Below are 18,440 nucleotides of genomic sequence, written 5' to 3'. Positions count from 1 at the left end.
TTTATTTGTTTTTAGGTATGATGTGAATATGCGTTGCTTGGCGGCCCGGGTCAACTATAAGACTCTGATCGTCATCTGCGTTCTCTTCACCCTGGTCACGGTCCTGCTGTGGAATAGATGCTCCAGCAACAGAGCAGCCCCATTTCCACGTAATCCAAGCAGTAGCTTCAGAGCAGATGGACTGGAAAAGCGGGCAGCTGCGTCAGAGAGCAACAAGTATATGAATGGCCCAGCCAAGCAGCAGAGCGAAGAGGCCTCACCCCAAGAGCAGCAGAAGGCTCCCCCTGTTGTCGGGGGCTTCCATGGGAACAAGGTCCTGGGGATAAAGTATGAAGAAATTGACTGTCTGATCAACGATGAGCACCCAATCAAAGGCAGAAGGGAGGGGAATGAGGTCTTCCTGCCATTCTCCTGGGTGGAGAAGTACTTTGAAGTCTACGGGAAAATTGCTCAGTATGATGGATATGACAGGTTTGAGTTCTCCCACAGTTACTCCAAAGTGTACGCACAGAGAGCGCCTTACCACCCAGACGGCGTCTTCATGTCCTTCGAGGGCTACAATGTGGAGGTCCGGGACAGAGTGAAGTGCATCAGCGGCGTTGAAGGTGAGTCTCTGTGGCTCCTCTTCCCAGGTTTGTTCAGGTTTATTACCTGCTTGGCTCCTGAGGCAGGGATGGGCCACCTCTGGCCATCAAGGTGTTGCTGGGCTGCAGCTTCCATCATTCTTGATGTTTGGCCATACTGGCTGCTGGGGCTTTCGGGAGTTGGGAGTCCAAGAATATTTGCAGGGCCACAGGTTCCCCATCCCTACCCAAAGGCTTACGTTGGATAAATGTATTAATCTGTAAAGGTATAAAAGCACAGCCTAGCTCAGCCCCTCTACCGAACCCAGCGACATGAGGCAGAACATTGCCCAGTGCTTTGCTTTTCCCTAGAAAATTTTCCATTTCATAAGTTCAGTAGTAACAATGAATTCCAAATACAATATTAGGCAAGTTTGGTAGTTTTAACGTTTTTTAGTTTTGTTTACTAAATACAAGTAAAATAATCACTTCCTGAGGCAGGTTTGGGGAACCTTTGAACCCACCCCCGATGTTGCTGAACTACAACTCCCATCAGCCCAGCAAGCATGGCCAGTGGGCAGGAATGCAGGATAAGGCTGTTAGTAGCCATTCATGACTATGCTGTTCCTCCACTGTTGGAAGCAGCTCGCTTCTGAATGCCGGTTGCTGGAAATCACAGGAGGGGAGACTGTTCGTGTGCACAAGTCTCGCTTGTGGGCTTCCCCCTGGCATCTGGTTGGCCACTGTGAGAACAGGATGCTGGACTAGATGGGCAGAGAGTCTCTCCCAGCCCCACTTGGAGATGCCAGGGATTGAACCTGGGACCTTCCACATGCAAAGCAAATGCTCTCCCACTGAGCCACGGCCCTTTTCCTCATCACTATTTCAGTGGCTATCCCCTCCTGTCAAGTGGATTCGAAGACAGATACAAGGAGTTCATTTTAGGTTTCCTCCTGTCTCATTTCCACAATGTCATTGTGTTGTCTGGTGTCCTGTGACCTGGAGGATTTAATCATGTCATCTTTCTAAATTAACAGCAGCAAGTTTCTAGCCGAGTTTGCCTTGTGCCTCTCTGGATCCCAGGGCCCGTGCCTTTCGCAGAAGCCACTCCTCATTAACAAGCAAAGCAGCTTTTAGCATTTGAGATAATGCACAGCGCTTAAACAGTTCCCTCGGTGCGTTTGCCCTTCAGGCAGACGCATCCATCAAGTGACTGTTGGAGACACTTATCGGTATTATGAAGTGCAGATAATATGTGGAAATGTATTTTCTTTAATTTTGTTTCGGTAATCTTTTCGTTACGCTCCGTTTGCGACATAACTGCTTTCTGCTCTAGACTGTGCGTTTTTGGGGGCGGGGGAGCAGTCATTGTTCAGCCAAAGCCTGGGAAATGGTGCAGCTCGTGGAGGTGACGCTGGAAGGCATTGAATCTGCCCTTGTGGGGAAGGGCCGTAACTAGGTGGGGAGAGCAACTTTTTTGCCTGCAGGAGGTCCCGGGTTCAAACCCCGGCTTCATCTCCAGGGAAGGAGACTTCTGTCTGCAACTCTGGAGAGCCATTGCTGCCAGTCAGGATTGGCAGTGCTGAGCTAGATGTGTAAGCAACAGTCTTTTAATTAATACCCACTGCATTGAGAAGGAGAAGGAAAGGCTACTCGGGGGAGCAACAGAGGCTGGGGCACGGTGGGGGGAGCTTTTGAATCGTGAGTTTAGCTTCACTTCCCTGTTTTCTCCTCCCCTTCTGCTATAACAAGTAATGGCTGATGTTGTTAAGCAAAGAATCCAGTTTAAACTTTACAGATGTGTCTGTTGCCCTTATGGCAAGGAAAAAACCTGCTCTGTGGCAAGATGAACCGGTGGTGAAGTGATGGGAGTGAGCCCCACTGAGTTCAGTGGGACTGACAGCTGAGTGCTTAGGATTTCAGCTCAACAGACTCCCCCTCTTGCCCAGAATTCTGTCTGTCAGGCAATTCAGGCCACATCCTTCCCACCAGACTTTCTGGTGTTGAACTTCCGGCATCTGGGTAGTCAGGCATGCAGAAGGGGCGATCCTGGATAACTATGTGGCTTGGTGCAGCCTTTGCCAACCTGGTGCCCTCCAGAGTTTGGACTACAACTCCCATCAGCTCCACCCAGCACGGATGTGCTCCCATCACCCTCGGAGTCATACGGCTTCACTGGCTAGGGCTAATGTGAGATGTTGTCCGGAACATCTGAACGGCACTAGGCTAGGGAAGGCTGGCTTAGTAGTTACCAACAGGTCTCTCCTCCTTACGTCTATAATTTACTTTATTTATTTAAAAGATTTATAAACCACACTTTCATAAGAAATATAACAGGGCATTGTAAAACATAAAACACCAGTATTATAACATCATTAAGAGCATCAATAGCAGATCAATAAAACTGGTTGGCGCCGAAAGTCTGTCTGAACAGTACAGTTTTTAAAAGATGTCTGAAAGAAAGCAGGAATGACTCCTGCCAGACTTCTGTAGGCAAGGTGTTCCTCAGGGCAAGGTCTGCCACACTGAAAGATTGGCCCCTGGTAAGGCCCAACCAAACCTTGGGCATGGGGGACAACCCCCAAAAGGGCCCCCTCTTGGTGAGTCGAGGTGGAGCATTGGGAATCCATTGGTCCTGAAGGCACTTTGAGGCACAAGTTGTTTAGGGCTTTGTGAATTAACACAAGAACCTTGAACTTGCTCTGGTGGCAAATACAACCCTTTTTATTAAAGATCCAATTCTGATTGTGGTAATACCCCGTAGCAACAGTTTATGCAAGTGACTTCTGCCCTGTGGGTTGGCACCATTTTAAAAACAATCTTAGCTATTTCATTGACTAACTTGTACCCAACATCTTTATACCAGTGTTTGGCACTGGCAAACTTTAGGGTGAACAATTCACAGATTTAAAGTTCATCTGTGTGTCAGCGCCTAGGAAGATATGAGCAAAAGGATCATAAGAACATAAGAAGAGCCTGCCGGATCAGGCCAGTGGCCCATCTAGTCCAGCATCCTGTTCTCACAGTGGCCAACCAGGTGCCTGGGGGAAGCCCGCAAGCAGGACCCGAGTGCAAGAACACTCTCCCCTCCTGAGGCTTCCGGCAACTGGTTTTCAGAAGCATGCTGCCTCTGACTAGGGTGGCACAGCACAGCCATCACGGCTAGTAGCCATTGATAGCCCTGTCCTCCATGAATTTGTCTAATCTTCTTTTAAAGCCATCCAAGCTGGTGGCCATTACTGCATCTTGTGGGAGCAAATTCCATAGTTTAACTATGCGCTGAGTAAAGAAGTACTTCCTTTTGTCTGTCCTGAATCTTCCAACATTCAGCTTCTTTGAATGTCCACGAGTTCTAGTATTATGAGAGAGGGAGAAGAACTTTTCTCTATCCACTTTCTCAATGCCATGCATAATTTTATACACTTCTATCATGTCTCCTCTGACCCGCCTTTTCTCTAAACTAAAAAGCCCCAAATGCTGCAACCTTTCCTCGTAAGGGAGTCGCTCCATCCCCTTGATCATTCTGGTTGCCCTCTTCTGAACCTTTTCCAACTCTATAATATCCTTTTTGAGATGAGGCGACCAGAACTGTACACAGTATTCCAAATGCGGCCGCACCATAGATTTATACAACGGCATGATGATATCGGCTGTTTTATTTTCAATACCTTTCCTAATTATCGCTAGCATGGCATTTGCCTTTTTCACAGCTGCCGCACACTGGGTCGACATTTTCATCGTGCTGTCCACTACAACCCCGAGGTCTCTCTCCTGGTCGGTCACCGCCAGTTCAGACCCCATGAGCGTATATGTGAAATTCAGATGTTTTGCTCCAATATGCATAATTTTACACTTGTTTATATTGAATTGCATTTGCCATTTTTCTGCCCATTCACTCAGTTTGGAGAGGTCTTTTTGGAGCTCTTGGGAATCCCTTTTTGTTTTAACAACCCTGAACAATTTAGTGTCGTCAGCAAACTTGGCCACTTCACTGCTCACTCCTAATTCTAGGTCATTAATGAACAAGTTGAAAAGTACAGGTCCCAATAACGATCCTTGAGGGACTCCACTTTCTACAGCCCTCCATTGGGAGAACTGTCCGTTTATTCCTACTCTCTGCTTTCTGCTTCTTAACCAATTCCTTATCCACAAGAGGACCTCTCCTCTTATTCCATGACTGCTAAGCTTCCTCAGAAGTCTTTGGTGAGGTACCTTGTCAAACGCTTTTTGAAAGTCTAAGTACACTATGTCCACTGGATCACCTCTATCTATATGCTTGTTGACACTCTCAAAGAATTCTAATAGGTTACTGAGACAGGACTTTCCCTTGCAGAAGCCATGCTGGCTCTGCTTCAGCAAGGCTTGTTCTTCTATGTGCTTAGTTAATCTAGCTTTAATAATACTTTCTACCAGTTTTCCAGGGACAGAAGTTAAGCTAACTGGCCTGTAATTTCCGGGATCCCCTCTGGATCCCTTTTTGAAGATTGGCGTTACATTTGCCACTTTCCAGTCGTCAGGCACGGAGGAGGACCCAAGGGACAAGTTACATATTTTAGTTAGCAGATCAGCAATTTCACTTTTGAGTTCTTTGAGAACTCTTGGGTGGATGCCATCCGGGCCCGGTGATTTGTCAGTTTTTATATTGTCCATTAAGCTTAGAACTTCCTCTCTCGTTACCACTATTTGTCTCAGTTCCTCAGAATCCCTTCCTGCAAATGTTAGTTCAGGTTCAGGGATCTGCCCTATATCTTCCACTGTGAAGATAGATGCAAAGAATTCATTTAGCTTCTCTGCAATCTCCTTATTGTTCTTTAGTACACCTTTGACTCCCTTATCATCCAAGGGTCCAATCGCCTCCCTAGATGGTCTCCTGCTTTGAATGTATTTATAGAATTTTTTGTTGTTGGTTTTTATGTTCTTAGCAATGTGCTCCTCAAATTCTTTTTTAGCATCCCTTATTGTCTTCTTGCATTTCTTTTGCCAGAGTTTGTGTTCTTTTTTATTTTCTTCATTCGGACAAGACTTCTATTTTTTGAAGGAAGACTTTTTGCCTCTAAGAGCTTCCTTGACTTTGCTCGTTAACCATGCTGGCATCTTCTTGGCCCTGGCGGTACCTTTTCTGATCTGCGGTATGCACTCCAGTTGAGCTTCTAATATAGTGTTTTTAAACAACTTCCAAGCATTTTCGAGTGATGTGACCCTCTGGACTTTGTTTTGATCTTTAAGTCAGTGGCATTTATTGGGGGGAAAAAAGGAAATGGACTGCCTGCAAGTCGATCCCTACTTATGGTGACCCTGTGAATAGGGTTTTTCATAAGGCTGAGAGGCAGTGACTGGCCCAAGGTCACCCAGTGAGCTTCATGGCTATGTGGGGATTCGAACCCTGGTCTCCCAGGTCGTAGTCCAACACCTTAACCACTTCGCCACACTGGCTCTCACCACACTGGGTCGACGTTATAGCATTGTAAAACTGGGAAGATTCCTGTTGATATCTGGCAACTACTGGAGGAGAGCAGGGAATCAACGCGATGCCCATGAATGCACATACGAACATCGGAGCCTGCCAGATCAGGCCAGAAGGGGCTCGTCGCTGTCCACCATCCTGTCCTCACAGTGGCCAACCAGATGACTTTAGGAAGGAAGTCCACAAGGGGGACCTGAGCTCAAAGAGCACTCTCCCCTCCTGCAGCTTCCAGCAACTGGTATATGGAGGCAGAGCGGAGCCATCAGGGCTAGCAGCCATTGCTAGCCTCGTCTTCCTTGAATTTGTCTAATCCTCTTTTAAAAACATCCACGTTGTTGGTTTTACTGCCTCCTGTGGGAGCAAGTTTCATAGTTTAACTAGCGTTTCTTTTGTGTGTCCTGAATCTTCCAACGTTCAGCTTCGTTGATGTCCACGAGTTCTAGTGTTAGGAGAGAGGGAGAAAAACTTCTCTCTGTCAACTTTCTCCACGCCATGCACAACGTTATGCACTTCTGTCATGGCACCTCTTACTCGCCTTTTCTCTAAACTGAAGAGCCCCAAATGCTGCAGCCTTTCCTCCTAGGGAAGGTGCTTCATCTCCTTGATCACGTGCACCCATGGCGACCTTCCCTGGTGCCTGCAGAGTCCCCTTTCCCCACTGAAATCAGGCTTGAAATGAGTGTTCTGTTGTAGCCAAGAGAGTAAGTTGGGGGCTGCCAACAACAGTTTCTCTGGTTTTCAAATGTGCCTCTGGGCCCAAAAAGGTTGGCAACCCCCAGAGTAGAGCGTTGGGTCTAATCCAGCAGGGCTCTTCTGGCAATTATTCATCGGTCGTGTCTTCTTTCCCTGTGTTGCAGGCGTGCCGCTGTCCACGCAGTGGGGCCCTCAAGGCTATTTCTACCCCATCCAGATTGCTCAGTATGGGCTGAGCCATTACAGCAAGAATCTGACGGAGAAACCTCCTCACGTAGAAGTGTACGAAACGGCTGAGGAAAAGGACCAAACCGGCCGGTCTGGCGACTGGACTGTGCCCAAAGGCTGTTCTGTCACAACGTTGCCCGACAAAGCCAGGTTCACAAACGTCAAGCAATTTGTTGTTCCAGGTGGGTCAGTCCAAAGGGAGACGGGAGGGAGACGGATTTCCTCTAAGGCGGTTGGTTTGAGTCTTGCTCTACCGGACGGTCTGCGGCCCAACTATAAGAGGGAGGGTCTCTCTGTCCTGGCTTTGCGGCAAGTCAAATGCCGTCATATATTGTCATTGCATCCTGTTTAGAGTTTGGGGTTGGGAAAGGGTACACTCTTAGCTGTAGGGTGTAGAAGTGGGGTATACACGCATGCACACACACATGCTTCTTTACTCCCCCTTTATTTCATTTCCTTTCATGCTGAAAGGAGAAAAAAGAGCTTTTCTCCCTCCCCGAAAATTAATGATTATATGTAAGATTTCTTCTCCCCCCCTTGCTTTCTGTGAAGACAGCCTCATTAATAGGGGCATAATGTATTTCCCCCAACTAATCAATAGCCATTAGAATTAATGAGTCCATTACTTTAAAAGGCAACGATGTAATTTTAGCCAGCGCCTTGGGCTGGGGTCTCTAAGGCAAAAGCTGTAAAAATCTCCCTTCCCTTTGTAGGACCATACAGGAAAGAGGAGGTTGCTGGAGGCCTGATTCCCCCCCCCCTTTTTTATTGACTGACAGCAGAGGAATCTTCAAGCCTGAACTAAGAGTGGGTTGAGGAGTGCTCGAAGGCCAGGCAAATCCTAGTTGCCCTTCAGAAGTCTTCGTTTGGTTCCTGAAACTGTTGGTGGCCATTTCCCCTGTGATCTTCTCCTGGGCTAGATTTTAAAATTGAGTGACCTGCTCATTAGGATTCTCCTGCTGACTTTCCATTAAACTCACCAGGGACAAGTTTGGTGGCCCTGGTCTCCTTGCTTCCCAACTGTTCCTGTAAATGGAAGCTAGAGGAGGCTGCTGGCAGGCTGGTCCTATTACCACAGGTCTTTGTCCAGCTAGGCACATGATACACAGCTGAAGGAGGAACACATGGGTCTTTAGCCAAGAGTCACAGTGAGCCACGGGGACAACTGGACCTTTCAAGTATGGAGAAGTTGGCAATGAATTAAGGCTCTTTCATGGAGGATAAGGCTGTCAATGGCCATTAGCCAGGATGGCTTGGTGCTACGTCCAGTATCAGGCGGTACACCTCAATAACAGTTGCTGCGGATCCCAAGCAGGGAGAGTGCTGTTACATTCATGAACTGCTTGCGGACTTCACAGATGTGTCTGGCTGGCCACTGTCAGAACAGGATGCTGGACGAGGTGGGCTCCCTTTGGTCAGATCCAGCAGCCAGGCTCCTGTTACGTTCTTATGAAGGGCCAATTTCAGAGTACTTCAACAAGCTGTTTATTCCAGAAATAAAAGTTTATTTGAAAAGACAGCATTCAGATTGGGCCACAATCAATGGGGCTAAAGTTATAGAGGGCAGAGAAGACTGGGATGGATGGGTCAGGAAGGAGTAACCTGTTTGGTACCGTATGAAAAGGCTGGAGATGGAAGAAATTGGAGAGGAGAGGGGAGGGCAATAGAGAGAGGGGTCTTCTGGTAAATAAGTCATTGCTGATACATAGCATAGCTCATCTAGAGAGAGAGAGAGAGAACACAAATTAAAGGAGAAAAATGAGAGGATAGCATTTACCCCTCCCAAGCTTAGGGAATAAAGGGCTTCCCAAGCCTTTTGGCAGTTTGCCCCCTCCTCTTTTAGGGATGGTGCGTGCGTGCGTGCGTGCGTGCGTGCGTGCGTGCGTGCGTGCGTGCGTGCGTGCGTGCGTGCGTGCGTGCGTGCGTGCGTGCGTGCTTCTGACAACCTTGGAGATCCCCTGAGTGTGCCAGTACTACCTCTCTGTTTTTTTGTGGATGCTGCCATTTTGGCAACGTAAGCTTGGGCGCTGTCCCCTGAAGATTGGAAACAGGATACAGCGGTGGCTCCCCAACTTTTTCCCCTCCCCCACAGACCACTTGAAAATTGCTGAGGGTCTTGGTGGACCACTTAATGGTTTTTCTTCCTGTCGGAGCAATTGCCATGTGCTGTGCTAGATGCTGCATGATTTTTAATTCTATTTTTATTGCTTCTTTTATTATATATTGTTTTTATTGTGTCCCATAGAATTCAAATTGTAACAAAAAACACAATGTGAGAAATAAAAGAAGGAATTAAAATACAATTAAAATTCATTATGAATATGGATGTGCCATCTCCTGTCTTCAGCCACAATCTATAGACACGCTGCATACCGCGTGAATGATGCCAGCGGACAAGCAGTGGTCTTCTGTGGACCACAGTTTGGGAACCGCTGGAATATAAGATGTGTTTGCGTTTGGCTCAAACTTGTAAGGATTGGTTTAGTAATGTCTAGCTTATGGATCCCCCAGAAATGTCTGGCTGTGGGAACACGATTTTGAACTAGTCAGAGCTTTGTCCTGATCCAGCATGACTGCGCTTATGTTCGTCATGAGTAATAAGGAACAGATTCGAAGCTGAAATGCTAATTTCACGCCATTGATCTGAATGTCTTTGGGACTGTGCTAGAACGTGTGTTGTGGCTTGCAAGCTGCTTTCTTGATGCCAATGTCAACAATCACCAAAAACGATTTTGTCGGGGGGGGGGTTACTCCCTAACAGCTCTACTCTTTTCTTTCCCTTCAGAAAATTCCGAGGGAGCATCTCTGCAGCTGGGGAACACGAGGGACTTCATAATTTCTTTTGACCTTAAGTTTGTAACCAATGGGAGCGTCTCGGTGGTTCTTGAGACGACGGAGAAGAACCAGCTTTTCCGAGTACACTACACCTCAAACACTCAGTTGATAGCTTTTAAGGATAAAGACATTTCTTACGGCATTGGGTCCAGGACTAGCTGGAGCACGGTTACACGGGACCTCGTAACGGACCTAAGGAAGGGGGTTGGCCTCTCCAACACAAAAGCTGTCAAGCAGACTAAAATCATGCCCAAAAGAGTGGTCAAGTTGGTGGTGAAAGGGCAGGGCTTCATTGACAATGTCACCATTTCAACCACAGCCCACATGGCAGCTTTTTTTGCTGCCAGTGACTGGCTGGTGAGGAACCAGGATGAAAAAGGTGGCTGGCCGATTATGGTGACCCGGAAGCTAGGGGAAGGCTTTAAATCTCTGGAGCCCGGGTGGTACTCGGCCATGGCACAAGGGCAGGCCATTTCAACATTGGTCAGGGCCTATCTTTTGACAAAAGACCACACATTCCTCAATTCAGCTCTGCGGGCGACAACGCCTTACAAGTTGTTGTCAGAGCAACATGGCGTGAAGGCCGTCTTTATGAACAAACATGACTGGTACGAGGAATATCCAACGTCGCCTAGCTCCTTTGTTTTGAATGGGTTCATGTATTCTCTAATTGGGCTGTACGACTTAAAGGAAACAGCGGGCGAGAAGCTAGGAAAAGAGGCGAAGCTTTTGTATGACCGGGGCATGGAGTCCCTGAAAGCGATGCTCCCGCTCTATGACACTGGCTCGGGAACCATCTATGACCTCCGTCACTTCATACTCGGGACAGCGCCCAACTTGGCCCGGTGGGACTATCACACCACCCACATCAATCAGCTCCAGCTGCTAAGCACCATAGATGAAGCCCCTATATTCAAAGAGTTTGTCAAGAGGTGGAAGAGCTACCTTAGAGGCGGTAGGGCGAAGCACAATTAAAGCAGAGCTCCCAACCAAAATTGAGTTTCCGTTGTCTGCGGTGCTTGGGAATCGCCATCTTTAAGCTTTGAGAAGGTGGTGCCCAAACTCTGTGTGTGAGTGTGTGTAGCTGAGCTTCTTTTCCTAAACAAACTCTATTTTTGAATAAGTGATCCTTAAAACTCATCTTTTTACAGCACTTGCATTCCAGTGGAAAAATACTTCAGAGCACGGAGGTAAATATTGCAAAGCAGGGCACCTGATCAAAGGACAGAATCAAAACTTAGTTAATTTGTTTACTTGCCCACAGTGATCCATAATGATACTTGTGCATAATATAAAATGTTTTCTAGAGGGGGGAAAAATACAGAAGCTATAATGAGTTTTGTAGCCCAGTGTTTGTCAGATAAGCAGACTATGGCCTCTGCAGGGGAGGGGAAATGGGATTTCCATACATTTGAGAGAAGATTTGGAAGAAGAAAATGTGCCATGCCAGAAATCTCTGTTTACTGTTATCGCAGAGAGTGGATGATGTCTTTATTTCTGTATTTCCCTCCCTTTGGTGGGAAAGTACAGAGCTGTTTGTGTTAGATTTCTGAATATTGAGAAATACTTCAGATGTTTGGTTTCTTTAAAGATTTACAAATGGGATTTGTTGTTAATGCTATCAAGGATGAGGCTTTACTGGGAATTTCTGTGAAAGCTCCGTAGCGAGCAAGGAGAGCTGCAGAAGGGCATCCCTCTGTGCCTTTGGGCCATTCCCCTTTCCTTGCAAGGGAAGCTCCTGGTGGAATAAGCCCAGTGGGCAACTTTGAACGCTTTGTTTTGTTCTGTAAGCACAACAACAAGCAGGACCAGTTGACTGCACAAAACCATGGCCATCTTGTCTACAACTGGTTCTAGCATCACATTTTAAACTTGTTCAATATCTTTCCTTGGCTTCCGTTTCAGACCTCTTGTAATGAGAGTGGGAATCTGGTCCTTTTGATCATTTACAGGGTTTCTTTTTCATGTAAACCTGCTGGGAGGAACCTCTCCCCCCCCCCCGATGTTGCTGAACTACAACTCCCATCATCCTTGGCCATTGGCCATGCTTTCTGGGGCTGATGAGAATTGCCCAGCAACATCTGGAGCGCCTAAAGTTCTCCACTCTTGGTGTAAGCCGTTTTGTTGCTTGGGAGACGTCAATTTTTGCCCTCAATCTGGTGCCTCCAGAAGTGCAAGCCCAATCATCCCTGACCAATTGGTTGTGCTGGCTGAGAGCTGTACTCCGAAAAATCTGGAGGGCACCAAGTTAAGGAAGACACTGTGGTTCTTTTGAAACTAGGTACAAATCATTTGAGTGGGAAAAAATCAGCTTGATTTTTCAAGTGGCATTACAGTTGAACATTATGGGATTTTTTCTGTAGCAACTAGCTCTTGAAACTGCTATTGGTCATGAAGTTGGATGGGCAGGAGGGATTTTTAACTATTTTGTTTTTGGAAAGTGAATGATTGTATTTGACTGTCTGTAGGTCATTCCTCTTCTGCAGTCACTCATTACCTGGATCCACAGTTCTTGCTTCTTCATAAATTCCTTTTCACTGGGACCACTGATATTTATTTGGCGTTTTTACCCTAATATAAATTGGCCAAGGGTGCAATCTGTGGGGAATTTCCACGTGAGATAGAGGGGAGTAGCACAGGACCAAAACCGTGCAACTCTCGCCAATCTCTGTGGATGTCTTTGTATCGGGGCACAGCTGTTCATGGATCAGCCCTCTTTCGCATGCTCCTGTACACTCCAAGGTACTCAAAGGGGCTTCCATTAAAGTGAGCACTTGGAGACTCAGGAAGAGAGTTAACTGAGGGCGTAACTCTTGATTGGAAATTCCCTTCCAAGACTTAGAAACTATGGATCACTTATCTTTCATATGTCTTGGGTTACGTGGTGCATCCTTCCTTTGGCATTCCCCCTTCTGATTTCCAGTTGCTGAGAAGCTGATCATTTTGAGAAATGCAAGCAGGGGGCCATGCAGGTTAGGAAAGGTGCCTTTCCATTGAAGATGTAGACCAAGGGAAGCCAACGTGGTGCCCTCCAGATGTTGTTGGACTCCAACTCCCATCAGACCCAGCCAACATTGCCAATGGTCAGGGATGATGGCAGCTGTTGCCCAGTAACATCTGGAGGCCACCACATTGGCTATCCTGGATCTAGAGATGTTTTGCCTTGCCTACCTGCTTTGGCTTTTCATTTCAGTGGGTACAATTGCTGCTGGTAGATATATCAGCAAATTGCCTGATCTTGCCCAGAGTCCAGTGTCACTCTCCACGTGTCACTCTGTTCTTAATATTATCCTTTGAGGGTCAACGTCCATGCTGTAGATGCATTCTAGCAAAACCAGGTACATCTTCCTGGTACTTTTTCTTCTCATACAGTGTCAGGTATACAGAAGCACTGATGATTGCATCGCCAGCTGACTGTGGAAGGATGTGGGCAAACTCCAGAGAACAGCCTTTCCCCATCCTGGTGTCCTTCAGATGTCTTGGACAATATCCATGGCATAATGCAGCCATGCTGGGTAGGCCTGATGAGAGCCATAGTGCAAAACATCTGGAGGGCACTAGGTGGGTGAAGCCTGCCTGAAACATTTTGTGTTCAAAGGCCTGTTGGTATGTTAGAACTTTTAAATTCCTTGGCACTAGCAACGCAGTCTTAGGAGCCAAGGCTGCTAGATAATGTCCTGCTCCCACAGATCTTGATGAGAATCAAAGCAAGTTGGGGCCTGAGTGCTTCCAGAGCGGCTGCCTCTGACTCTGTGTGTGGTTTCTGAAGGGGGAAACTGGAAAGGAAAGTGTACAAACTACAAAGAGAAAATGCAGAGTGTCCGAGGAGACAGAACTGAGGGGGGGAAGAGTGAATTGATATCACAGAAGGGACAGGCCTTGGAAACCAGCTGTCTTCAGCAATGTTTCCTTCTGTTCTTCCTGGAAGCCAGCAAGCTGAACAAATGTAAATGGTCTTGACCAGCCTTCCCCAACCCTGGTGCCTTCCAGATGTTTTGGACTACAACTCTTGTCAGCAGCAGCATCATACAGCTTGCTGGCTGGGACTGAAGGGTGTTGAACTCAAAAACATCTGGAGAGCAACAGGTTGGGGAAGGCTGGTCTAAAAAGCAGGTGTGTCGTTCTGAGCCCTGGAAATATATCCTTGCCAGTGATACCAAAGTGTTTAGCCAAATGATTTTTCCTCTCCAGCACTTGATTATGTATGTCAGAGCAAGACCCAAATCCTGTTGCAAATCATGGGCAACTAGATTCAGTGCAAACTTGTTTGGTGTACTGTTTTGATGATATGTTAGTGCCTTAACCACGTGGCCATAACTTCCTCTTGCAATAGGAAGGGAGTTAGTTTTAGTGGTGGCACTGATGGTTCTGTGATTACGTCTCACAATGGCATTCCCAGGGCTTTGTAGGCTTGTCTTGCACGTTGGCTTGAGATTGTCAAGTGGTGCAAGCTTGTCTTTGGGAAATTAACACTGATCTAGCTGTCACTCAAATTGTGCAGCCGGCTGCTTGCCACTTCTCTTGCTGCCCTGCGACAGACCCTGTCACCAGCTGTTCACGGTGCCTGTGATGGAGGTTAGGAGCGGAGATTCACATTCAGGTAGGCTATGGTTGGTGGGAATCCTCTTCTGAGCAGTAGGGATCTCAAGTGTTTCCGTTTTAGTACGTTGTCTTTGGCCCAATGTTTACAAAGTGGGTTGCATCTAACCAAGTCATACTCAAGAGTAGACCCATTGAAATCAGTGAACTTAAGTTGATCATGTCCCTGCTTTCAGTGGGTCTACTCTGTTACTTAGTTGGAGCAAGACTCAATGCTTCTGACCATCTAAGCATGACTGGGTGAACTGATTCCCCATCCTGCCCCCATGCAGATTGCCCCACATTTCCTTCCTCCATCAGGGCGATGAGTGGCTCATCACCTGCACTGACATTAGCGCTTATTTTAAACCAGAGGTTGGAGCTGATTTGCAAATTTGTTCAAGGTGATGTGTTAGTGTTGGTGGGGCTCTAATGCTACGTTGTGGTTAGCTTCCAAAAGGAAAGGCGGTGGGGTGGGGGTGGAAGAGTCCACGAGAGAGCAGGGAAGGAGTACGGGAGCCCTTGCATGCTCCTAATGTGCTCACTTAGATGTCACCCCTGTGTTGGGCCTCCATGCCAGCCTTTTTCCATTGGGGGGACTGCTGTGAGCAATGATGGAATTCCAAGGAGACAAAACCAACTTTAGTATTTTTTCTCTATTTTTTTTTTAAGTTGGGGGCATGAAATGTTGGGGGGACATGGATGCTGATGTGTTGCGACCCACAGAGCTAAACCAATGCCTTTAGTTCCTAGCTGGCACAGCCCTTTCTCAGTTTGTGCTATTGTGCAGAAATGTTGGGAAATGCAACCCGGTGACACACAAGCACAACTGTTGGCGTGCAACCATTTTCCTTGCTGTCCTTTTGAGACTTCCACTGAAAATTGCTGCTTTTCATCCACCTTGTAATTGCATTATTGTCCTCTTATTTTCACTTCCTCTTCCCTTTTTACATGTGGGGTTTAAACCATGTGTTTAATATGCAATAAATTGTTTACAGGATGCCCTTTGGAGGGCGATGAGTCCTTTGTGAAGCTGTACAGACTTAGTGGGTTAAGCACAATGTGCACAGGTTAGTTTTATACATGGCAAGACATGATTTTTTTGCAGTAGGAACGGTCCTATTATGTTTATAAATACATATATATATATATATATATTAAAAAATAAACGGATCAACTTTGTGCTTCATGTAAAGCTGCTTTATAAAATTGTAAAATAAAGAGTTTTTAATCTTATGCCATCACTTGGTGTGCATTAATTGTGTCAAGAGAGGCAAAAATCCCATCTTCAGGTCTCAAATGCGAGCAAATGCGAAAGTGAACTTTGGAACCAGACACTCCAATTTTCTTTAAAGGTGCATTCAGACACATTAAAAATCCTTAACATTTTGCAGCATAAAGCAGGTTTGGCTAGACATAGGAGCGTGCTTGTGTAGACACCGGTGGCTGAATCAACGGGTGTTAATCCACTGCATCTTGGTGGTTTTAAACAAGCCTTTGGGATGTGTCTGGTAGTAGGTGCTCTTAATCACGAAAGTCAAGGCAGTGGCAGCCAACTCTCAGTGGCATCTGGTGGCTTTCAATGCCTTGGATAGCTCCTTGAAAGTTCTGGCTAAAATCCGGAGCAGATTCCACTTCCGCACTGATGTGGAGCCAACAGCCATCATTGCCAGCTCTTTGGGCAAGCGCACCACAAGCCCTGCCCACCTAATTCAGTAATGTGTCCTGAGCCCCTCTGCGTTGTCAGCCTGACTCTCTACTGTACCCAGCTGCTTATCCTCTCTATGTTTTGGACTGTTACTGCCATCAGCATCAGGCAATACGAGTGGTCAGAAATCATGGGAATTGTAGTCCACAACATCTAGAGGACACCATGTTGGCTACCACAAGGTGGTTGTGAAGATAAAATGGGGTCAGAGAACCATGCACGACCGTTGCCTGGAACTCCTTTGAGGAAGGATGCAGATAAAAATTAAATAATAAACACTTAGCAGTTCTTTGCTCCCCACAGAACATACGGTTTCAATTTGAACTGCGGAATGTGAACATTGCACTTTCAAGGGGTTGCCACTCCACCCATCTGAAGCCCACCTCCGCTAGAAGAACACAAATGTCTCTGCCCCTTTGGATTGACAATATTGATTTTCATTACTTGGCAATTTGTTAAGAATGTCTGCATGGAAAATTGAAGGGAATTTAAATATGTTGTCTTTGTGATGTATCTGAATGTTTGCTGCCCAATTTGTAGCGATACAGTTGCCATCTGCTCAGAATGATTGATTGCTGCCATGACGAGCTTGGTGTTCCCTGCATGCTAAATAGCTTGCCCCTCTTAATACTTTGCAGCCCCAACTGGAAGATGGGAGGACCTCTTGCACAGAGAGAGAAAATTCTTCATGCGTGGGATTTGAGCAAAGCCTGCTTCACGTACACATTTTCAAAACGTGTAACATTCACCCAATGGTCTGCCTTAAATGTAGTACCTATGCCAGTACCTTCCTAGGCTAGGAAATGGCCAATGTAGGTTTGAGCGCCGATGAGGATATTGATGAATTAAGAACTTAGGAGAGCCCTGCAGGTGGATCAGGCCACAGCGGGCCCATCTAGGCCAGCATCCTGTTCTCACAGTGCGATGGGAGACCGGATGCCCTGATGGGAAGCCCGCAGGAAGGACCAGAGCCCAAGAGCACTCTCCCCTTCTGCAGTTTCAAGCAACTGATATTCAGAAGCATGCTGCCTCTGACCGTCGAAGGCAGGACAACGTGGCTGTTGCACACCTGGACGGCCACTTTTGTGGCTGAGGTAAAAACAGGAATATAGGGAGCTGTTGTATCGAGGTAGATCGTAGGTCCACCTAACTCACTATTGCCTAGGGGTCCATGGAGCAGGTTAAGAACCCCTGGTCTACACGAACTCGCAGTGGCTACTCAGGGTTACAGATAGAAGCCCTTCCCAGCCCTGCCTGGAGATGCCGGCAATCGAACCTGGGACATTCTTCATGCAAAGCAGGTGGCCTACCACAGCCACAGCTTTCTGCAAGCACTGCTAGGTCCCAAGGTTCACCAAGCAGCTGTGTCATCAAACAGCTACAGGAGACCCTTCATGGCTCCTTTGCCTTCCACCAGCACACAGCCCTCTCCCATTTCTTCCAGGCCAAGAGTGGTTGCAAAGGGAGGAAGAGTTGATCTGCAGAGTGCACACAAAGTCCAGGTTTGAGCTCTGGCTATGAATGGCATACACTCAGACCTGAGAAGATCATGAAGAGCCAACAGGGATGGTCCATGTCTCTGGCAGAGCTTGCAATGAACTAAGTTCACTGAATTAGTTCAGCATCAAGTTCATTCTCTGATGTGTGTGTGCTTTGTTTTACTGTTTAGATTCCTTTGGCCTTTTATGTTTAAAGATCATAATTGTTGGAGGAAAATAAATAAACCACACTGTGTGTATATGTGTGTGTTTTGCTGTTTTCTTAGTCTTAGGTATATTTTATAATGCAGCACAAGTACTTGTAACATTCTGAATGCTGAATTTTGTTTTAGGTTTGCCACAGATCATTTGGATGAACTTGAACTGTGAACAGAGCTGCTTCGTTTTGTAAACGGATGGCCGTGAACTGGAATTAGTTTAAGGAAAGGCCATAGCTCAGTGGCAGAGCATCTGCCTTGCATGTGGAAGGTCCCAAGTTCAATCTGTGGCATCTCCAGGTAGGCCTGGGAGAGACCTCTGGGTGAAACCCAGGAGAGCCCCTGCCAGTCTGTAGACAATACTGAGCTAGATAGACCTGGTGGTCTGACTCTGTTTAAAGCAGTTCCTATGTGCCTTTTTGGACAAGTTGAACCTGAACTAGAACTAGTACCTTTGAGCTTCTGGTTTCTGGCCTAGCCCCCTTCCCAGCCTCTTCTCTGACTTGAGTTGCCTTTTTGCCTCTCCGGCCTCACTTCCTCTCTGCCAGATGTCTCTTGGCCTCGCTGCTCTTGCAGTCCATTGCCCACAGCTTCTGCTGAGCCAGCAGTGGGGATGATCAACGCTAGCAGTAGCCAGGGAGATGGTGTACTGCTTGAAACCCTCAGAACAGAGAC

The 18,440-nt window shown here is 46.9% G+C and overlaps 1 protein-coding gene across 7 annotated transcripts in view; it reads left to right on the top strand.

The window, feature by feature from the left end:
• The window catches only part of GLCE (glucuronic acid epimerase), a 93,640-nt gene extending 78,169 nt beyond the window's left edge, over window positions 1-15,471 (top strand). For all 7 annotated transcript variants that reach the window (XM_061595156.1, XM_061595151.1, XM_061595154.1 and 4 more), the window contains 3 exons: window positions 16-605; window positions 6,885-7,130; window positions 9,734-15,471. In XM_061595156.1, the coding sequence (XP_061451140.1) occupies window positions 29-605; window positions 6,885-7,130; window positions 9,734-10,758 (1,848 nt within the window). In that variant the 5' untranslated portion in view covers window positions 16-28 and the 3' untranslated portion in view covers window positions 10,759-15,471. The remainder of the gene's footprint in view (window positions 1-15; window positions 606-6,884; window positions 7,131-9,733) is intronic.
• Window positions 15,472-18,440: the final 2,969 nt, after the last annotated feature.

The sequence above is a fragment of the Rhineura floridana genome, chromosome 14 (assembly GCF_030035675.1).
Source record: "Rhineura floridana isolate rRhiFlo1 chromosome 14, rRhiFlo1.hap2, whole genome shotgun sequence".
Taxonomy (NCBI): Eukaryota; Metazoa; Chordata; class Lepidosauria; order Squamata; family Rhineuridae; genus Rhineura; species Rhineura floridana.
The sequence above is the reverse complement of the archived record's forward strand: the minus strand, read 5'-3'. Positions and strand labels throughout refer to the sequence as shown.